Genomic DNA, 24070 nt, shown 5'->3' on the forward strand with positions numbered 1-24070 from the left:
CTAGGAAGAGAAAAGAGCTAAGACACAATGTCATGAAACCCTGGTATGGGAGCAAAGGGAAGTGGGGCTGCTATTCTCAGTTGGAATATCAGGAGGAAGGCCCTCTGGGTCTGTAGTGCTTGGTGGCTGCAACAGAGTCAAGTATAATGGACGGGGTCACGGGGGGACCTCCTGCTTTATTCTGTTCCTTGTACACAGGTTATCCTTGGCCCTGGCTGTCATCTTACAAAGCTCATCTAAACTGAATGAAGATTCAAAATAGCATAGAAAAAGCTGTACACATCAACAGCAATGCCAAACCACACTGACTTTGGACCTCCCTCAGTACTACAGCATGGATATTTGAAAAATTCTCGGTGGTACAGAAGACAAATTTAAAACTTCCCCCGGGAAAAGCCTTTGATCTAGTGAGGAATAAATAAGAAAACCATGTCTTTAGTTCTGAGAGAAGAAGGCACAATTTATTTAAGTCAAATTATTTTACAACATAGTCTTCCTTGACAGTTGTCAGCATAACACTTAGTATAGTTTAAAAAAGTCATGATTACTTGCAAAATTATATATATATTTTAATGTCTAAAAATATATTGCATATATAGGGCAGAAAAATCCCTAATCTCCATAAGGGAACATTTGGTTGTTCTTCTCAGCGCTGTGATCATTGTAGTTCTGTGACTGGAAAAGATTTCTACAGCATTGCAGATCTATGCAGACTGCTTCTCTTGTCTGGGCATGTCTATTAAATAACTGTACCAGGGCTTTCCTTCCTAGTAAGTCACTGACTTAAATGCCCTGCTTTTTAGCAATAGTCACATTAAGCTTTAAAAAAAAAAAAAAAACAGCTATAAAAACGTACAAAGAGCCCAAATGTACAGATTGACAAAAGATGTACAAATTACACTTAAAAAAATAACAAGGATTGATTTGATAGTAAAACTGCTTTTGTGACCGAGGTCAACTCGTTTATTTATTTTTAATTTTTAATTATTTACTTTTTAATACTGTGAGATATAGGAAAATAACTCTGCATAATTTATACAGTAAGTTGCCTTCTGATTGATTGACCCTGGTCTGATGGCCTGACAAACGCACAGCGCTTGCGAATCTGCTTGAGTTTAGAAATCCCTATCACTTTTCAAAGTTCTGGGACCCACTGTCATAAAAAATCCCCTGTCTTTCAAGAATGTCTGTATTTGCATTAACATTTCTTAGTTAATATTTTGACTATTTCTAAAGAGAATGGTCAGCCAGGTGCATATTACCTACTGAGAGGGATTTTGCAATATCCATGGCTTCTTAAATACACACACACACATACATGTTCTTTCTTTGAAATTCCAGTTGGGCGAAAACACCATTGGCCTTACAGCCAATGTTCCAGTTGCCATCCACTGAATTAGGTCCTCCTAAAATAAGATTATAAACGTCCCACCTCTATTTTCACTAAGTCTCAAACCAGATCATGACTGGTTAAGTCCATGATTCATCATGGTACTGAACCACGTAATGATGAGACCCGTGTGTTGATAGGAAACTGCTTTGGTCATAAAAATATAAAGAAAATTTACAGCTTCTTTCTCAGAACCATGACATAACCATTCCAGTCATCTAAATATTCAGCTTGTAAGATGATAGGAGGTTGAGAATCCAAACCGGTGTACTGGCCCATATGTTGTTATTGTTCAGGTAGAGAAAGTGAAATTTATTGACATGAAAAGAATTGTTTGTAAAGAACAAAGGCTAAGGTTCTATCCAAAAGAAAGAACATCCAGTTTTGTTTTCACTTCAAGGCCACATGTTCTTATAGTCCAAGGAATCCGGGAGGAGTGGTACTTCATCTAGAAGACCATTGATGGTCAAGGTTCTAGTAGTAGCTGCCTAAGTGTGAAGGCACGTGCGTGTTAGGATGGCGTGGCACATTGGGGTTGGGGTAGATTCCACCAGTGGGGGAGGTCCAGTATTGTGACGCTGCTCCAAAGAAGCTGGAAGAAGTGACAGGCATGGAGGATGGGTGGGGAGGGACAAAGTTCACCTTCTGTTGATGAGTATGGTAGGAAGGCATGTAGGAGATATCAGAAGGGTACTTGTACATGGATGACTCAGTTGGATGTGGCTGCAGAGCCTGGGCAATGCCATGGAAGTCAAATTTGTAGGCATACCTTTTGCCATGCACTTTAGTCATTATGTTTTTATCATAGTAGTATCGGAGGGCCCGGCTCAGCTTGTCATAATTCATGTTGGGCTTGCTCTTCCGCTCTCCCCAGCGCCTGGCCACTTCATCGGGGTCCGTCATTTTGAACTCCCCATTGGTCCCCTCCCAGGTGATACAGCTGGCATTGGCACTGTCAGACAGTAGCTCCAGAAGGAACTGCCACAGTTGTATCTGCCCACTTCCTGCAGGTGGTGAAGCAAAGAGGACAGTTAGCTCCCATTTCCTCAACAGGACCAGTCACTGTTCTTTATCAGAAACTTTTCATTTCCTCTCATAGTCAGAATCACCATAATGACCCCTCCTTATGATTCTTTTCTAAATAGGTACGTAATAATTATTCATATGTATGGGTGATATATTTTGCTGTTGTATATGTGTGTGAATGTGCTATATGTGTGTGGGAACATGTGCGTGTAGTTGTGCGTGCATGTGGAGGCCAGAGGTTGACTTTGGGTACCTTCTTCGGTCATTCTTCATTCTATTTCTTTGAAACAAAATCTTTCTGTGAACCTAGGGCTCATCAGTTTGGTGAGACTACCTAGCAAGTAAGTCCCAGGGAGTCTCTGTCTCCATATCCCCAGTGCTGGGATTACAGGTGTGTGCACCACACCCAGCATTTTACATGGGATCCAAACTCAGGTCCTCATGCTTGTGCAGCGAGCACTGAATCCACTGAGCCACCTCCCCATCACGCTATCTTGTGAGTGATAATCAACGCAGGGTGATTGGTGTTCCCATCACCTAAGCTTTAATCATTTCTTTATGGTGAGAACATCTAAAATCCTTTCTTCTTGGAGCTTGAGAGATGGCTCAGTTGGTGAGAATACTACCCGTGCAAGCATGAGGAACTGAGGGAGCCTGAAACTGCCTGAGTTGGATATCACAGCACTCACTTAAAGAGCCGTACATGTCTACAGCCCCAGTCCTGTGGGGAGCAGAAGCCACAGAATCACTGGGACTTGTGAAAATGCAAGCTTTGTGAAATTAGTGACAGACTCTATCTCAATGAATAATTCAGACAGTAATGGAATAGCAATGGAGGAGCAATGGCAGGAGGACATCTGATGTTCCTCTGTGGCCTGCATACATGCTAATGGTGCAACTGCATCTACAAGTACACATGCATATACCACACATATTACACAAACTACACACACACACACACACATATCCCACATACAATATCTTCTCTTCAAGCTACTCAGGAAGCTAAAATAAATTAGTATTAACTGTACTTCTTGCCACTGAGTTGGGCATGTCAAATTAAGTTAGCTCTTAAGATAGTTTGGTCCAAAGTCTGCTAATGAGGTATTGGCTTAGCCCCAGCCAGCTATTGTGATCTCAGGCAAGTCACTACCCAACATTCCTTTTGGCAAAATTTTTTACTCTCTCCTAAATAGGCCTGAATCACTGATGTTATCTGAGTGCTGATATGTACCAAGGTGTTTGCTATTGATCTAAAAGAGCATCAAGCTCCCAGAATAGCTGGGCAAGTCATAGGGTGAAGGTTTCTCACTGATTTTAGGTTTATTGAGTTTGGATTGGGTGCCAGCAGAGTTCTAGAACTTGGCTCTGAGTGCTTAGTTCTATACAGAACTTGGGAAGAGGAAAAAATAGTCAGTGGAGAAGCTAGATAATGTCTTTATCTTCTGGGCAGGAATGGTTCAGCACTGAAGAACAGGTAGGGAAGCAGGGAGTTCCCTGCTGGGTTGGCCGTTGTCCTTTGTGACCGATCAGCATGATTTGGGTTTAGAATAACTCATCTGAGAGTTAATTTTCATAATCAATTCTTAACACAATTCCAAATTTACTTTATCTGCAATTCTTTAGTGATATACTTCTTTTAGATGGCAAGTTAACTGCAACACTTTCTGAAATCAAAACTAAAAGACTTTGGGATTATTTGTTCACATAAGAGACAACCTACTTGCACTTCTACCAGTGTCATTAATTACTAATATAAACCTCAGTGCATAGATGTAGTGTTAATATGTTTGTTTGCAAGAAACATCCTTAGGTAGCAGACATTGCTATGTGGTAAAAAACCCTGATCTCCTGTTGGATTGCTACAAAACAGGCTGTTATTTGACTAAAAGAATCAGATACAATTCCCCAGCCAGTTGTCAGGACTTAGTATAAAGGTATTTTTGATGGCAGAAATCTAAGAAACATTTTGGAAAGAAAGGTGTTCAGGCCAAGGTTAACTCACCAGGGTTGGCTAGGCGGCTGCTGGTTGGACCCAGGATCTGATAGGGATCTAAGGAAATAACAATAATAATACAAGAAGTTTGCTTCACTGTTAACAAAAATAAGACAGTGGCATCAATAGAAGAAAGCCTCATGGGTTTACTTCTATTTCAATACAATAGGAAAGCCTGATTTTAGAAGATATGACTGCTTTTATTTGCTGACCTCAAAGATTTTCAACAGTTATGATCAAGGCAACATTGAATAGCAGTAGTGCCTTTTTCATATTTAGTTTCTCAAATGTGTAGATTTGCTGTCATTATACAAAACAAAATCATGAAAATGTTTGCAATAAAGCTAGCTCGTGCTCAACCTTACAGTGTATTCACTGAAGGACTGCTTATTAAATAAGCTTAAAGGACGCATCACAGTGATCACTGGCTGACAAAATCCCATCGGACACAGGCCTTACACTTCTATGTTTTCTAACTGAGCATGAACATAGCCAGGTAGCCTGATTCTCACCCCAGCTATACCATGAACTAATTCATTTGTGGAGCAACCTCTGGGTATCAACTTTTTAATTGACAAAATGAGTGAATTGGGCTCCTGGCTTCAGTTCCCTTCCAGGATAACACTTGGTGATTTTAAGCTTGAAAATGTCAACACTAATCTAAATTTATATTTTAGCTATGAAACTACTTTTATCTTTTCCTCCTTCTTTCCCTCCCTCCCTTCTTTCTTTCTTTTCCATCCTCTTTTCAATTCTGGGAATCAAGCCTGAAATCTTATGCATGCTAGGCAAGAAATCTGTCACTGAGCCATATTCCCATATAAAATCATTACTCTTAAAATCTTGCTTTACTTAGAACTTATGTGATTAAAGTCACTAAAACTGTCTTGTAATATTGGTTTAGTGAGATTCATCTTTTTTCCACTTGAGGAAAACATTGTAGGGAACCAGATCTCAGCTTGTCCTCACTGTCAAATCTTTTGTTTAATTAGACTATTTATAAATTATAATTGCAATTATAAACAAATATTCATGATTTGGGGGAGTTTCTATGGAGGACCATAAGTTTATCTGAAGAGTCCTCAAAGCCATTTGCTCTATATTTTCTTGACACTTGTGTGATAACTCAAAGAACTTTTTCAAGGGATGTTGAATTTGGTTGAACTTCTTTAAAATTTGCTATACCTGACTTGATTTGCACTTGAATTTTATCTTCCTGTGCAATTTTCTCTGGGATGGAGTAGGGATCAATACTTGTCTATTCCAAAGCAAAGGGTCTGTTGAGAGCTTAATTTAGCCAGATCACACAGGAAGACAGTAGAACCAAACACATGGCTGTCTTCAGATCTATGAAGGACCTTCCTCCAGAAGCAAAACAAGACAGCTGGCAGGAGCTACAAGGAAAGCTGTGGTCCAGAGAGTGAAAGTAAGCAGAGCTGGGCCATCAACTCCCTGTTTTGCTTTCAAGAAGGTTTGTGGTCTGCATGTTACAGAAGGTGTTATAGATCTGTCTTTAAGTTGCATTCCAAGTCTCCAAGCCCATGGCTTTAAAGTTCTTCTACCTAAAATGTTAAGAAATGCAGCTTAGTGAAGCATGAACAGCTTGGACAAGAACTTGGGAATCTGGAGGTACACATTTATTTGGCATTTAGCAAATCATTTTCTTGTGTGGTTCTCTGCTTCTTTCTTCTATAAAACAAGACCCTGGGCTATTTAATCTTTAAATTTCTTTTACCTCTTATAATTAACAACTCTTTATCTTATTCTGGAAGTTTTACTTAATTAACAGGCATACTGTCTTACAAAGAAGAGATAACATGTGTAGTAGAGTTGTTGTTCCTCAGAATAAATGGGGAATTGGTTCCAGGAACCCCTGAAAATTGCCAAAATCAGAGGAGCTCAAGTCCCTTATGTAAAATGGCATAGTATTTGCATATAATCTATGTATATCCACTCATATGCTTTAAATCATTTCTACATCATTTATAACTTTATATAATGAAAAGACTCTGGAATAGGTGTTACACTGTACTGCTTAAGGAATAAAAAAAAGGAAAAAAATCATGTATATGTTCAGCACAGATGCAATATTTTTCTGAATATTTACAATATGTGGTTGGGTGAATCCCTGGGTGTAGAACTAAAAGATATGGAAGGCCAACCATAAAGTGTCTCCCGCTTCCACTGACTATGGAATCCACAGTTCTTTTGAAGCAAAGGAGAGTTACACAGATGGCTCAGGTACCTGGCTGGGGCCGCTGCTCAGTGTTCTTGCCCATGGTCTGTGCTCCTCCAAGGGGAGGACCTGTGTAGATGAAAGGAAGGGTGGTGAGTGAACCAGTCCCCATGGGGCAAAGGGAGGAAGGCAGATGAGCTTCTATCAATACCACTCTCCAGTGACTCATGTATTCATTTTACACTATAAATGTTGTTACAATCTACTAAGTTTTGGCACTCTTCTTCAGACTGGAGAGTCATCAATGAACAAATGATTCCTGTAGAACTTCTTACTTCAGTTGAGAAGACAACACTGACCAGTACTTTTGTCCTTTTAGCAGTCTGATGGCATAGCATGCATGCTAGCACTAGGGCTTTGCAGTTAATTTTTAAAATAAAATCTTTACAGAGGTGACTTCTGAGCAAAGATCACCTGCTCCCCATAAGCCTATGTTCTGTGAGTTCTCCTCCACATCATCTCTCCATACCTCCTCCACACCCATGTGGCTTCTCTATTTGAATATGTGCTGCTTTTTGTCTGACTGGCATCCTCACTACTTCTGTTTTCCACTGACCCATCATATACATTACTGTTCAGAAACTTCAATGACTTCTCATAGCTAAAGAGTTAAGGACTACCTTCACAGTATCATTTACTGACCCCCACCATTGTTACCTTCCCAGACTTCTTGTCCACCATATGTCCTTAAGTCCACGGACCTGAGGTCCTCACCAACAGAGTCCCCCTTAATTCCTATCTCTACCAGAGTGCATGTCCTTCCCTGCTTTGCAGATCAAAACCCTGTTTCACTTTTAAGAACTAACTCAAATGGTAGCAGGTCCACCAAGCCTGGTTTGGCACAATCCATATAGAAAGAGTTATGTGTTTTCTTTTTGTTTTAGGAATTAAGCGCAAGGCATCGTGCATCCTAAGCACACATACTTTACCAATGAGCAATACCCCTGCCCCAAACTTTGATACTGATGTAGGTAAAATGAGCAATACCCCCACCCTGAACTTTGATACTGATGTAGGTAAAAAGCATGGAAACCAAATGCTTGCTCCTAGTTTCTTTTTTCTCCACCCTAGTCTTCAGATAAATGTTTCTTTCCCAAAGGATGGTTTGCTATTTACTTACTTTTGTTGAGGCCAGAATTCATGTTATTGCTCCATCCTCCTCTCCTGACTGAGTCATAAGAAGGGTCTAATGAGAAATAACCAATAGGGACATATAAGCTTTGCCTGTTTTACAGGAAGGTTGTGTGAATGATCTCAGTGATCAGAAAATATTAAATTTAATTCAACAATAACCTTTAATCATCACTAAATTCCTGCAGAAGGTTTCTAGGATTGGAGGAGCGTGGTGGGAGGAACATTAATATGAATTTTGAGATTTGTCTTATCTGTGAACTGAGGTACTAGGAAGATAGAAGATTTACTCATCTCCTGTCCCTGCTGTAATTTGTTGTAAGACTCAGGATGAATCATCAGACTTCCCTGGTTCTTCACTATTTTTAATAAGAAGTAAAAATTTACATGAATTATATATCAAATGAGAACACCTATGTTAATCACCTTATAAGACTTTCTATAAATTATAATAAAGTTAGAAAGAATAAATAATGCCCATGGCTGCCTAAACAGGCCTCAAGTGGCTCTAGATAAGATGGTGGTGGTGTTTGGGAAGAGTCCAATGGTAAGCATGACTTATAGCCTAGGCCTCTCATGCTTCTGTGAGGCCAACTTTGGTCTCTTATTTCAATGTATCCATACAATGGGATAACACTCAGTGCTATAAGCATACTCTAGGCTGTCCAAGGCCTCTCAGACATGTAAGGCAATGGAGTGGGCTAGACCTGATTGACTACACATACAGGGGAAAAGCCAAAGGTGTGGACAGAACATTGGGAAAGAAGCAGATGGAGAGATGCTTCACCACGAAGAGGCTCACTCATATTCCATGGAGCTTGAACTTTGTGTTCCCAACTTTTTTAGAGAGAGTCTACATACCACCATTATATAGATGCTCAGAAATTGCTTAACTAACTGGCTGGAAACATCCTTTACTTCCTTTCTTGTGGTGCAAGTACCATTGAGACATAAGCAGGGATAGCAGAAGGGTTAAGGGTACAGAATTATGACTTTCAAAGTCTCTCTACAAACAACAAAGAAACCATAAAAACCATCTGAACAAATGGAGCACAGACCTCATCAAACAGCAATCTGACAGGGTGAAAACAACCACCCCCTTTGGCCCCTTCTGAGCCTCTCAAACAAATTAGAATAAGATGGATGTATGTATTATGGATGGATGGATGGATGGCTAGATGAATGGATGCTTGCATCCACTTATCTGTCTCACTGTTACTAGCTAAAAAGACAGGGAAAATAATTTGTGTGTGTGTGTGTGTGTGTGTGTGTGTGTGTGCGTGTGTGTGTATGTGTGTATGAAAAAAATACATGTGCAGATGCACATTCCTCATGACTCTGGAAAAGCCAGTTCCGCTTTTTAAAATTATAGTCTTCCGTGGCTGGCACGAAAAGCAAAACAGAACATAAGGGGGTGGTGAGGAAGGCAGGGAGGCCGGACTCAAAACTTAGGTTTTTTTCTTTCACAATTCCTCTGAGAATAGACTCTTCTTGTTTTAAAGAAAAGCAAGTTTTCTGGGCATGGTGGTGCACACCTTTAATCCCAGCACTAGGGAGGCAGAGTTAGGAAGACTGCTGTGAGTTCAAGGCCACCCTGAGACTACATAGTGAATTCCAGGTTGGCCTGGACTAGAGTGAAACCTTACCTTGAAAAAGCCAAAAATAAAACAAAGCAAACAAACAAAAAAAGCAAGTTTGGCCATGAGCTTGGAATGAGACTGAAGTCTCTATAGACACTTTCCTAAGGCTGCTCTAATTCCTAAGGGAATTCCATAGAGTGTGTGCAGTGTTGGATATGCATGGGATAGGGGAGAAGCATCTAAGGTTTCCTTTGGGCAGGAGAAGGTATCTAGTTTATTTTGGCCTCCAATTATTTATTTGGACCACCTTTCTGCACTGTGTTGTGTGCATGATGTGAATACAGCTGAAAGAATATGAAGAAAGACTCTTGCCTTTGCCTTAGTGATATGGCACAGTCACTAAGGTTGTTGGGATATGTGGCCATGTGCCAAAAACGGGGTGGAGAAATCACTGGCTACTGGAGATTAAGGCTGGAGAGGTAAATGGCATTGGTGGTGGTAGGGGAGTTCTGTGGGACTTGAATGGGACCTTGTTGGACAGGGGTAAACTTCACAGGCAGAAACAGGTAGGCGAGATGGTGTTATGGGTGTGGCTGACATAGAAGTATGTGGAAGAAGATAACGAGAGAGGGGTAAGGGATGTTCAAAGCTTTGTTGGTGGGAACTAAGCTAGTATCATTGTGGCCTTCAAGATTCAAGCAATGAAGGATTCTGTTTGCAGTGACCCCTGGGAACAGGGTGTGGCGAACTACGCATGGCAGGCACTGGGCAGAAGGCACAGGGAATATGGGGAAAGGAGACAATTCTGTAGGATGGAACAGAAAGTGGAATTAAAAGAATCAAGCAGAAGGAGGAAAACCTCTGAGTAAGGAACTGGTGTATGTCCTCTGATATCTGCCTTGACTGCTAGCTTATTGCATTGATGAAATCATTTCAAAGTTTTCCAGTCAATTTTTCTGCTCCAGTGTTAGTCTCTGCAGGCACCTCCCTGAAGGCTAGGTCATAATCATTCAGAATAACCATTTTAAACCCAAATTATAGCCATGACTATAGTTGCCATTGAATTCTTGTCAGTTCTTTTTTTAACTCCTAGCTGTAGGGACAGCAAAGGTGCACAAAGTTCCAGCATGCAGAACTCCATGGGCAATCACAGATTATCCTATAACTTCACTGAACAATCATGGTTGGAAGTTGGAACCTGTTGGAGCAAGTACTTGGCAGCCCATCTTTTCAGTAGTGCTACAGGCCTGAGGAGAAAGGTCAAGCTTCTTGGGTAGATACTCCCACAAGCCTATCTCATGCCAAGGTCTAGAAGTCCAAACCAAGCACTCACTAAAGGTGAAAATAGAGGTGACGAAACTGAGGTGCCACCATCAGCCTGCAGTGTTCTCACATAGAAGTCCACAGAGCAGTAGGTTGCTATGGTGCCAACAGACATCTTCAGCCAGTGAGTATATGGCCCATCAGTGGAGTTAGAGACACAAAGACCACAGGCCTCCATCCCATTCCTCCCAACTTGTATGGAAATCCTGCTGCTGTTACTTGAACCCACAAAGCATAGGTGGGGCCTATTAACTGCATAGACTAGAAAAGGCACTCTGAAGGGGCTGAGTGTACAATTCCTCATCCAAAGTATGAAGATATTGAAGGCTGAAGCCATGAACATCTTCCTCAAAGGTCTGAAGAACAGAATCTCCATGCAAGGGAAGTGAGATGGCCAAGTACACAAGGCACAGGGCCTGGCATAGCATGGGTTTCAGAGGTGTGAGCAGTCAGTATTAGAATTTACACCACTGCCATACATCTGAAAAGCATTCAGAGAGCAGAAATATTCTGTCCAGCCTTCCAAAGTCACCTCAGTTCTCTCCTTCCCTTCACCCTATTTACTGTTTTCCCATCTCCACACTTATTGGTTACTTTAAGAATGAACTAGTTCACATTTGGTACTTGCTATCTTCACCCTTCCCATGAATATCAGGCCTATAGGGGATATTAACTGTGCTCTAGAGGTGTACAAGTGCATAAGAAGTATGTGCTGAATGAAAAATGAACATGAGAACACAGCCCAACACACAGCTATCACACAAGAAATATGTGCTTAGTGAATGAAGGAATGAATGATCAGGGGAACAGCCCATCACACAGCTATCACACAAGAAATGTGTGCTGGGTGGATGAATGAATGAATGATCATGGAAACACAGTCCATCACTCAGCTATCAAGGAAGAAATGTGTGCTGGGTGAATAAATGAATGATCATGAGAACACAGCCCATCACACAGGAAATGTGTGCTGGGTGAATGAATGAATGATCATGAAAACACAGCCCATCACAGAGCTGTCACACAAGAAATTTGTGCAGGGTGAATGAATGAATGAACATTAGAATATAGCCCATTACACAGTTATCACACAGGAAATGTGTGCTGGGTGAATGAATGAATGAATGATCATGAGAACACAGCCCATCACACAAGAAATGTGTGCTGGGGGAATGAATGAATGAATGATCATGAGAACACAGCATATAACAAGCTATCACACAAGAAATGTGTGCTGGATGAATGAGTGAATGAACATGAGAACACAGCCCATCACACAGCTATCACACAGGAAATGTGTGCTGGGTGGATGAATGAATGATCATGAGAATACAGCCCATCACACAGCTATCACACGAGAAATGTGTGCTGGGTGGATGAATGAATGATCATGAGAATACAGCCCATCACACAGCTATCACACGAGAAATGTGTGCTGGGTGGATGAATGAATGATCATGAGAATACAGCCCATCACACAGCGATCACACAAGAAATGTGTGCTGGGTGAATGAATGAATGATCATGAGAACACAGCCCATCACTCAGCTACCACACAAGACATGTGTGCTGGGTTAATGAATGAATGAATGATCATGAGAACACAGCTCATCACACAGCTATCACACGAGAAATGTGTGCTGGGTGAATAAATTAACTCGGCCTTTAGTTTCTCCTTTTTGCAAAATGCATACATTTCCTGTTGTTCTCTGCCAGAAGAGAATCCAGGGCTTTTGTCCTGACTTCTCTCTTCTGAACTAGGTCTCCCGTGATAATCTCTACTGATGATCAGTATAGACTCTGTCAGCCTTGAAGTGTGCTCAACAGCAGTCCACCTATTTTGAAGCATAGGCTGAAAAGGCATCCCCTCTGATGTGTCAAGGTCGGGACATGACCCACAAACAGGGTGCAGTACATATGAAGGTGGTCCCATAAGATCATATCAACTTGTTAGTTTGTCTAAGTAAGTACATGCTGATGTCTGCTCAGGGGCAAAATCACCCAACAATGAATTTAACAGCGCCAACCCCATTGTTAATCAAAGCACTATCATTGCTGAAATGAGGGGTCATGATTTTTCCTACACCATACAAGTAAAAACATAGTAGTGTGATCAGGGCTGGTACTAGACATATTGACAGAAATATGTGTGTAACAAACATGGAAAAGCTAGACCAGGGAACACACCGGCAGTGGTATTTCTACAAATACTCTTGCCCCAGAGCCTGGTGCTGGCTGGCTGTGGCGGCTACTGGTCCTGCTGCAAATTGGTGCCTATCAGTACAGAGTTCTGTCATGGGCTGTGCCAGCTCCGAATGGCTCCAGCCACCTGAAGGCACTCACACCTTGGAGAAAAAAAAGTCAAGGTGACCAAAGACTAAAATGTGCCCCTTTGGGCTGGTTCTTGAGGTAATGATTTCAGAACTTCTCTGTGGTGGTAGATGGCTTTATCAATAGAAAAATCACATCCTGATTCTGACAAATCTATTTTCTGTTTCATGGAAGGCCAATACCTAGTTTTGGGGAGTACTGAGATGGAACTAAGATGACAAATCCTTTTGTGATTCCTTTCCCAAGGATCCACTAGTGGTCTTTGTCTGGGGTTTCTGATTTCAAGCAGTCCTGAAGTCAGTTTTTGCCAAAGCAAAGAGATCTGTGCCTCAAGCCGAGGATTCAGAGCTTTGCCAGCCATTGTGGATAATTCTACAGTGGCTTAAACAGTTTCTCCATTATGTGATACTCGGTGTGGCTGAATGTGATACTAAATGGCCTCTTGGATTCCAGGAGAGCCTCGCAGGGTAGAGTAATATGAGCTCGAGTCCCTGTTGGAAGGAGAAGGCTTCTGCTGGCCATGACCTGGGCATAGACATGTTAGTGTTAAGCTGGTCTTGGAAATATGCAAAATGTCTCAGGAAAAACATTTTTTATCCTGATGTCTACAGTCAGCTGTCTAAAGGCCCAGATGTATCAGCCAACATGTAGGCCTCTACTTTGTCATGAGATCACCCCACAGCCCTCAAGGCAGCCATCCTAGCAGCACACAGAAAGCCACTCATCATCTCTTACACCATAAGGCCCTGTTCTCAATGACTTGATGGAAAAAAAAAAAAGCATTTCCCTGAAACTTCTCATTGGATTTCTGGTTACTGCTGAGCAGGCTGGCAGCCCCTGCCCTGCTTATGCTTGGAAAGCCTGGCTCTGGATACAGACCTTTCAGGGCACTGAGTAAACTAAGTAGGTGAGCCACAGATTGTGTTGTGGGGTCATCAGGTATATTAGAATATGTGCCTAGGTGCCTCTAGGATGATTCTCCATGTGAAATCCTGTGTTTCCATCAGACCACATTTGTAAGGAGGACAAGCAGGTTTCCCGGTCACCCACCGGACCTGGGCACTCTGATCTGGGCTCATCTTTGTGCTACTCCTCTGGGAAAGCCTGAAGATCTTCTTTCTATGAACCTCTTCCACTCAGAACCCACCTGGGATGTTCTCTGCTAAACTCTTGCCCATGCCAGTCCTGACATGCTCTTGTCTGGCCTATTGGCCTGGCTCCTACTTCAAAACCAGGGCAAAGGCAACCCACTGAAGAGAGATCACCTCTCCATTTTGGAGGTGCTTATTCTTGTGGGGGCCTGAAGATGACTTCAAGTGGCTCTACCTAGCCCTGGGGTCAGCTGGGCTCCAATTTCAGCTCTGTTCCTATTCAGCCGAATGGTCCTGGATGTACTGCTTTGTAGTTTTTAACTTTAACTTCTGTTTCACTAAAAAACACGAATAGCAAATGCTTTGTGGGATTGCTATGAGGGCTAAATATACTTTTCATAAACAGGAATTTTAAAATGAATCCAACATACATATAGTCCCCTCCATTCTGCCTTTACCTCTAGAGTGAAAGGAGCTTACATAGGTCATCTAGGAAGACCTTGAGAAGGAAAAGAAATCCAAGAGTCCCAAAGGCTAGCTTCATCCTGGTGCGGCTGACTTCCAAAGAAAGCAGTAGTTATCATGGACCCTTGTTTGAGAAACATGGCCCTGAGGCTTAGAGTGAGTCCCTACCTCATCTTAATCTATTCTCTAAGGGCCACCCAGCTTTCTACCCCCCACTCTTGGGTCATCTTTGTTCCACAGAGCTACAGAGGTGTTTGGCTTGCCTGAAGGCCACAGGACAAGAGAGCTATACAGTGAAGCTTTTGCCCAAGCTCAGAACTCACAGACGTGAGGAAAAACATCCTGGCTCACATTTCCTTTGCTCTAAAATCTTGTCCTGGAATACAAACAGCCCCCGGACCTCAAAACCAGGCCTGCTGCTTGAGGCACAATGGAGGTAGTGTTTAAGATAGTCTATGTGAAGAGGGAAAAAGAAGATGTATGAGAAAAATGCCTGAGGGAAATGGGTAGCTTTGGAATTTAAAAAGTTAGCATGGTAAGTGGCAGAGTGCTGGGCACAACCTTGCATCTGTCATGTGGGGCATCCTGCAGAACCTAGGTCCTTCTTTCACTCTTTCTGCCATGTTGGTTCTTTAAGTGACATAGATGTCTCAATGGCCTATTTATTTTGCTAAGACCTCAGAGTAGGATTTTTGGGCCAGTCTTCTGTGTAAAAGCAATTCATATTGACCCAATTAATTGAATGTCTTCCCAAACTTCCCTCCATGATGGACCATGTAGATATGACACAACAGGATACTTTTTTAGTCAAATGGGCTTCAGATTTAAAAGGAGCATCTCTAATGGAATGGGGGCAGGAACGAGGGAGAAGAGGGTACCAACACATGATGTATCCATACAAAACATCTTGTTAATAATAATATGCATTGAAAACAAACAAACAAAAAAGGTTTGCAGGTAGGAAAAAGAAAACAAAATAGGTCATTAGGTAACCAAGTTGGGTGATAAAGGAAAAACCTTTTATCCTTGGCCCCTTGCCCAGCAGAGGACCTGCTCTGCCCTTCCTGAGCTGAAATGCTCACGTTGAGGGTATCATTCCTCTCTTTGGCTGCGTGGTATCTCATCCTGTGCCTTACAATTAAGTATCCACTTCCCTTTCTTCACTGTCCTGCAGGTCATGATTCCCTGACAGTTGACTCATCTATGCTTGTGTGCATAGATTGCTAGCTTCATTCCTATTATATTCCTGGCTAGGGGATCAACTTTGGAGTCTAGGGGCTGACTGTATTTTAGTCACCTTTGCTGCCTCCCCAGATTAGTTCTAGCCCACCCCCATGACAGCTTACTGGATTTAACTGACCAATCCCACCACATGTTCATTTGCTTATTCACTCATTCCACTCATTCATTCACTCAAGAAGGTTTTATTGATGGCTGCTCTGATGAAAAACACACTTAAGTATCTAGAATACAGCATTTTCTGTCAAGTATCCTTTCTCTGTGGAACTTGATTCAGAACAAATCGTAAACTATATGGTGGACTAGAAGTGTTCAATGTGATGGAGAAAAGCCTGCCAGTGGAGAGAACAGACAGGGAGTGTGTAAGGCTGGGTGTGAAGGTGTTGTGGAAAACATACAATTTGAGCAAAGCCTTGGTCAATCTAACATGATCAAATTGAGCTTTCTGGGTCTCCTGAATCTTCTTTTGAATAGTGGCTGGATTGCCCCATGTTGATTTCAGAGTATTTCAGGAAGGTTAGCTCATATCTACTGATTGTTGCTTGATGTTTAAAATTAAAATTAAAAGCTCTTCAAAATCTTTTTAGTGTTTGGATGAGGGATAGAGAAAGGTGAGGTGGTCCAGTCATTAAGTAGTCAGTCAACTTCTGCTTATTACAAATTTAGGTGATTTTGGGCTGGAGAGATGGCTTAGTGGTTAAGCGCTTGCCTATAAAGCCTAAGGACCCTGGTTCGAGCACCCATGTTAGCCATATGCACAAGGGGGCGCACGTGTCTGGAGTTCATTTGCAGTGGCTGGAGACCCTAGCGCCCATTCTCTCTCCCTCTCTCTATCTACCACTTTCTCTGTCTCTCTGTCACTCTCAAATAAATAAATAAAAACAACAAAAAAATTAAAAAAAAGAATTTAGGTAATTTTCCTGTGGCCTTAGACTCATGTTATCTAATCAAGAAACTTGAAGTCCCAGCACATACTAGGACTAGCCTATTGACATCTGGATGAAGTGGTTTCCAAGGAAAGACCTATCTCTGGGGTCAGTGTGAGGGAAGCAGACAGGTCCGCTCATGCTGAGCATGAACAGGAACATGGGATGCAGAGTCCTGCATTTGCATGTCAGGTGGAAGTGCACGAGGTAGGAGAAATGACCCATGGAGTCATTCTAGGTGAAATGTGGTCCCACCACATCACAGAACCAGAGGCTTTGTTTCAGGCTGCAAGGAACATGAGACACAATCTAAAGCAGACTGGCAAATGAAGTCCAAGGCCCAAGGCCTGGGAGAGAGCACATGTAGCCATGTAAAAATTTTAATCGAAATTGAAAATGTGACTCATAACATCAGAACATCTTTTTCTAAGCTGATCTAAGTAATTGAGCAGAATTTACTTACTTTGCAATGAGACCAAAGCTTTTTAATTATACCCAAAGCATTTTTCACCATTTGGAAGAATGATATCTGAATCTTATCAAACATAGGGTCCTCAAGATCATCCTGGGAAGCAATTCCATCATTTCCAAATAGCAAAACACCTCATTTTAGAGGAAAAAAAATGTTGAACTGGAGGTCATAACTGCCCAGGTTGACTCTCATCTCATCAGTTATGTGCTATGTGAATCTTGGTAAGTGATTTTACCTCTCTGACCCTCAGTTAGCTTATCTGAGAAAGGTAGATTCTTTGGAGGAGGAATAAGTGATTATTTTAAATTTCAGACTTTATATAAATAAGCAGTACATTTAATTCTCACAGGATCTTTGGAGAGTAAATAAGACATAACATATGAAAATACTTTATGTTATCCAAAGTATCCTAAATAATTTAAGGTATTCATCTTTTCTAGAGTTTTAACCATGGGAGAAAAAAATATTATTTCTTTTGCCAACTAAAACTCATTTCTTCTCCTTCTTTCTTTAGTGGAGCAGGACTGAGTAATATTCAACTCAATTGACAAATACTAGATTTTCCTTCTGAGTGAATTCACCAACCACCAATGTTACTTGCTGAAAATCTACAGAGCTAAAAGAATACAGGACAAAACTCACAATTAAAGACTACAAGGTAATCTATAATTAGGTCCAGAAATAGCTTGTGGATGTCAGGGTCTCAGAAATGAAACTGTAGACTTAGTAGTAAGGGGAATATTTCTTGAAGCATGTGATTGATTCAGTCCTGAAGGTATGTTGGATTCTGACAGATGAAGTAATTATCCTACTTAGTGTTATAATTTTCTCTGTAGATTACATCAGGAAAAAATTCAAACTTCACCAAGGAGACAGGTGAAATTTCCTTGAGTGCATGTATGTGTTTGAGGCAGGATCTCACTCTAGCCCAGGCTGGTGTGGAACTCACTCTGTAGCCCAGACTGTCTTCCAACTCATGGTGATTCTCAGCCTCCTAAATACTGGGACTATAGGTATGAGCCATTATGTACCATGAGCCACCTAAAACAATGAAATTTCTTGATTATCTCACATGGGACCCACAAATCCTGGGACCAGAGGAGGAAAGCCCTTCACAAAGCTCTAGCCTCAACATTACTTCTTCAAAGACTTTAACTTCTCTCGTAGGGAACTTTCAGGAGAAATAAGCTCTTTATTATCTTAAATTATCTAAAAGCAGAGCGTCTCTAGAGAAAACTTACTGCATCTGTAAAAAGAACTTAGGAGGGCTGGAGAGATGGCTTAATGGTTAAGCACTTGCCTGTGAAGCCTAAGGACCTCTGTTTGAGGATTGATTCCCCAGGACCCAGTAAGCCAGATGCACAAGGGGGCACATGTGCCTGGAGTTCGTTTGCAATGGCTGGAGGCCCATTCTCTCTTTCTATCTGTCTGCTTTTCTTTCTCTGTCTGTTTCTCTCAAATAAATAAATAAAAATAAAACAAAATTTTTAAAAAAAGAACTTAGGAAAGTTTTTGTGAAAAAATCACAAATGATGCTACTCATACCATGGCTTCAACTAGAAGATGCACCTCTCTCTCCATGTGGCCCAATAAAAGTTTCTCTATCTCTCGTTCTCTCCAGATGGAAACACATACACACACACACGTATACACACAGATAAATAGATATAGATAGGTAGATAGATAGATAGATGGATAGATAGATAGATAGATAGATAGATAGATAGATAGATAAGTAGGATTTGATTTATGAGTATGGGACTAAATAAACTTTGTAGGAACACAGTCATCCCTTTGCACATGAAGTGTCTGGTTTCAGGGGCTCCTTTCAGACCTCAAACCTTATAGGTGCTCAGATCCCTTCTATAAACTGGTGCAGTATTTTAACAGAACCCATGTTTATTTTGCTATAGAATTTTAGTCATCTCTAGATGGCTTATAATACCTATGCAATGTAAAAGTGGATGTTCTGTCTTGTTTACAGAATACTGACAAGGAAACACCTACACATGTTCAGTAGTTAGTGGAGCCATGGATGGGAAGGGCCAGTTGAATTACCTAGCAGCCACTGTTTCCTCAACACCATCTCTGTCCTGGCTGGGATTTCTGAACAACTGTGTTAGGCAACACAAGGACCTCTGGATTAGTGTGTGTTAAGGTGGTAACTAGAGGGTCATCAGGAACACTTGTATTTGGGGGCCTGCTCCTCAAAACAGTCAACAGGGCCGTTGTTAGTTTCCATCACAAACAAAACCGCAGGGTGACAGCACAGTGAGAGTGAGGACACTACACCAACCAAGACCAATTTCATTCTGAGGTGTTTTTTGTTTTTTTGTTTTTAGCTTTTGTCCTCTGGAGTAGATGAAGGTCCATGTTAAAGAGAAATGAGGTAGGTGGGGCAGGACTAAAACTTTAACAGCCTGTCTGGAGATAAGTGAGGAAGGCAACATCTAGAAGGTCCACTTAGCAAGTGTGACCTGCCACTGAGAAACTGTATGAGGGTGGAGTTGCATCCCAGGAACATCTTAGTCAGGGGCCCCTGTGTAGGAAGAATAGTGAGGGGCTGAGTCAGATTGGAAGGCTGCCCGGGATGCCGTCATTCACAACCACCTCTCTCAGCCTGGTGCCTTTGTCCATCCCCCACAACCCCAGTGAATCAATCCTATATTAAGATGCACCAGAACAAATACATTCATTTTCACCAACATTGCCATTGCAGAGCAAATCATGCCTATGTGTTCTTTACTTCTCCAGGAAACATGTGAGAACAGCTTTGTTGTGCATAAGGCCAAAGACAGGCACAAGGAGGGATGGGGATGTCTAAATGAGAACTTCTAAGTGGTCAGATATGCTATGAGGGTCCTAGTATCTTCAGACACAGGGACAGAAGGCAAGCCCTATACTGACAGAAAGAGTGCTGATGCATGCTAAGAATGGCAGGTCTTCTCCATTAAGCATTAGGATAACGTGTGAGTTCTTCTGGTACCAGTACAAGGGTGAAGGAAATAGACACAGAGAACACTCAACTCCTACCAAACCAGATATCCAGAGACACAGAGGCTCCCAAGACCTCATCACTGAAGCAGACCTAAAATGAACCCAACATGGCTCAGGGAAATTTGTGGAAGAGGGGTCAGAAAAATGTCAGAGCCACACGTTGGGTCATTATGCACAAAGACATTGCTTCTTACCCATAACTGACGGCTAACTCCACAATGCACAACTCATATTCCCCAACAAGGAGGATCCCTGCAGAGGTGGAAGGACAGGGAGGAGGCTAAGGATTGTATCAACATGGCTGCATACACACTGTGTACATAATTAATAAAAATAAATAAATAAAAATAAATGATGGTTCCAAAGAGAGATTTATAGAAACACATGGAAATGTGGTATGTGAAAAGCCTGATAATGGAAAAAATTTAACATATACTAGAAAAATGAGAAAAAACAATCCCAAATAAAGTATGTAGTAGTTTAAATGGATGGCCTCCAATATATTCAGGATTTTATTAAAGTTTGTAATTTATATCTGCAGTCACCTGGCTGGAGGACCTGTTACTGTGGGTGGATGTTAGAGTCTAGCCCTAAGGTGGGGGGTGTGTGGATTTGGAATTCCAGTCTAAAGATATGCAAAGTACCTGAGTTCTGCCTGGAGTTTTCCTGAAGTGTGTTTGTTTGTGGTATGGCTTTGGGGTTTTGGCTTACGGGTTTTCTCTCTGTCTGCTTGGACCTGTGATAGCAGGCCAGCTTCTTCTGCCATTATGGAACTTCCCTTCTATCTTCAATAAATCCTTCCTTCATTAAAAAAGAAAAACAGTGTGAGTGCTTAATGGAGGGGTAGGAAAGAGTAGTTTCAGAAACAATGGATAGTGTTGATACTAAGAGCATGAGTGTTCAGGTCTGATTCCTCCCTCCTAGAGTTTATGAAGGGATTATGGGTAAATGGTGAGTTGGAACATCCTAGCAGGTGTCTATTGCCAGCGCCTATCTTCCAAAAGGAATATTAAAAGTCAATTTCCTGGACTCCTATACACCTCCTGCTCAGTTTTCAAATTAAATCCATTGCAATATTAATGATAGAGTATTACTCAGTATAAGACTTCATTTACTAAAGCTCATCTTTTCTCCTCTCTCTAAAATGTATTAGTAAACTCAAAAAGGATACATGTATTATATAAATTATAAGGCATGAACATAAAGTCTACAAAACAAACAGATATGCTTCTGGAAATGCAGATGAAACTGGGAATGCTGAGTCGGGACCACTGCAGAAATCAATCACTGACATGGTAGTGACAGTTTGACAACATCAGGTACCTGAGATGATGGGCCTCTTGATGTTCATGCGGAGGATGGGAAAAGTCATCTCAGAGCCTGGACTATGCATGAGCTGGCGCGGGGGGAGGGGGGGGCACTGTGGAAACAGGGTCTAACTGCTTCAGACTGACTTTGTGACTCAAAGTTCTCATATGTAATATAGGGTAAAAATATAACCAAGTGAACAAGGCTTTCATGCAGTGAATAGAACAATTTCAGGAGCACAGTAGGTGCTTAATAAATGGATGCTTTAATGTTTATGGATAGAGCTGATGAGAAAAGTAAGGATAGGAAGGGTGAAATGAATAGGAAAAGCATTTTTGCTGTAAGATGACCACTTTTCCCTGATCTGCCAGCAGGGCACACAGAACTGGAGGGGAGTTTAAGATAATAAAATAGTGTGTAACCTTTGAGCCATGAGGCACAACTATCACCTTAGGATGGAAATTCTCTCTTGGAACTCCTCCCTCATTACTTGGGGTAGAACTTACTATAGTTTCAGAAAAGTCAATTTAGAGTGGGTCACATGAAGTTGAAATTCAGGGCTCAATGGATAGGAGTGCAACCCCCAGCTGGTATCGGTAGTAGATGAAAAAAAGACCAACCTCTCAGGTAGAAACACTTAGAAGGACTACCCTCTCAGGAAGTGCTTAAGGACAGTTTGCCTTAAATTTTCATCTGTCAGTGCAATGGTTTCTACCCCCAACCCAACAGCATGTCTATCATCTGGAATCTATTGAATACTAAGTGGGAAAATCTGTGTACCTTTAGGAAAGGGCAGAAGAAATTGCCCACTGATGCCATGAGGCTTGGGTCTCCGAAGGTGCCAGTGCCTCCTAGAGTATTGGTGGGGGTGGGGAGACAGTCCAAAGCACGCTTGAGGCAAGACAAGGCAAGGATCCAGTCACACATGAGTACAGACTAAGTGGGTAAACATGTCCTATGGGGCAAAATTGTCCCACCTGTTATTCAGATAACTTCAGACCTTACACCATATGGATCCTGCACACGAGAATCTGGATTTGAAATATGAACAGACTAGAAGGGTGGGTAGTTACTTCACAGTCCCGCACAACATGGTGGTAAAGTCCAAAGAGTCCAATATTGCCCTTGCCCCCAGGAAGAGCAGAGACCCCTTTGAACTGTAAGCAATCCCCTCTCACAACTCCCCCTCAACCTGTAGCTGGCAACAGACAGGAATGCACACATGAGGCTTCTCCTTCCAGGATGTGAGGTGTGCTGAGGCACTTAAATTTATCTCCTAGTTAGTCAACCTAGTTATCTCCTAGTTAGTCAAAGGCTGAGCAACGTGATCGTTGAAGAAATTGTGTATGATTCAAAAGAATCCTTCGGTGCATACACAGACCATCCCAACAAAAGCCCTCCTGGCCTAGATGGGCCCATCTCTCACATGGTAGGGGATTAATACTTAAGTCTTTTGCTCATTAGCTTGGAGCAAATTTATACTTGTCTTAGGAAACACACTAACTATTTCCAATAATTTAGAAAAGACTGTGTCCTCATCACTGTATGGCCACACGTGTGCAATAACAGAGCATGTAGCACACCCACGGAAAGGAATAGCAGTTCTTTTACTTGGAGAAAGGAAGGATAATAGTTACTTAGAAAGTGTCCCAGACAAGCTGTCAAATTGAATTCAGAGAGCTGGAGTCTGACTCCAGGACCTGGCTGGCTGGCTGAATTCCCCTGAGATTGGGTTTCCTGCCGACTATGGCTTAGACAACGACTCTTTGTTTCCAGTTGGTCTCTCTCTCTCTCTCTCCACCCACTCTCACTCTCCTCCTCTCTTAAATAAATAAATAAATAAATAAATAAATAAATACAAACAAAAACAAAAACCATACCACTCTGAAAGGACAGATAAAAAGCAGACAAAACATTAACTTCAAAATTCCAAAGCAAAACAGTTTCAAAAAAAAAAATAAAAGTGGAGAGAGCAAGCTACTGTCTATTCCATAATCATAAATCTGGTCCACAGAAACAGCCAAGAAACACACACACACACACACACACACACACACCCCTCTCAACTTTGGCTAAAAATGATGTTCATTATAAGGGCAAAATCATAGGATGACTAAGTTTTTAGCTGGCTGTCTTCTGAGCCCTCAATAGCCTCAGATTTTAAGTGCTTGTTGGAGACATGGATGGATCTGTGGACTCACACAACAGCCACACACATCCTATTGTACAAGAGATGCTGTTTTCCTCTAACGAGGTCAGTTAGCTACTTTAGGTACACGTGTTCCAGTCTAGTCTTCATAAGGATTCACACATAAGCCAGGTCTATCCTGGGCTCTATGCTCATCTGCCTTCCCCTACATTCTTCCCTGAGAGTTGGTCCTATAAAATACTGATCCTAAAAACATACCACCCTCATTCACTGTGTGGTATATACATTACATGGCAGGAGGAATAAATATTCTTTATTCACTTAGATTTTCTCCCATCAAAATTCCTAGAGACATCTTTTTTTTTTTGGCATGCACCACCATGCCTGGCCTTATTTTATTTTTATTTATT

General features: G+C 41.6%; 1 protein-coding gene across 5 annotated transcripts in view; it reads right to left on the minus strand.

Annotated features, from left to right (window-relative positions):
• Positions 1 to 434: 434 nt before the first annotated feature.
• Positions 435 to 24070, minus strand: part of Fli1 (Fli-1 proto-oncogene, ETS transcription factor) — a 132497-nt gene continuing 108861 nt past the window's right edge. For all 5 annotated transcript variants that reach the window (XM_045145385.1, XM_045145387.1, XM_045145386.1 and 2 more), the window contains 4 exons: positions 7769 to 7834; positions 6658 to 6717; positions 4422 to 4469; positions 435 to 2394 (listed from right to left, as the gene is read on the minus strand). In XM_045145385.1, coding sequence (XP_045001320.1) covers positions 1865 to 2394; positions 4422 to 4469; positions 6658 to 6717; positions 7769 to 7834 — 704 coding nt within the window. In that variant the 3' untranslated portion in view covers positions 435 to 1864. The remainder of the gene's footprint in view (positions 2395 to 4421; positions 4470 to 6657; positions 6718 to 7768; positions 7835 to 24070) is intronic.

This window comes from Jaculus jaculus, chromosome 3 (genome assembly GCF_020740685.1).
Source record: "Jaculus jaculus isolate mJacJac1 chromosome 3, mJacJac1.mat.Y.cur, whole genome shotgun sequence".
Lineage (NCBI taxonomy): Eukaryota > Metazoa > Chordata > Mammalia > Rodentia > Dipodidae > Jaculus > Jaculus jaculus.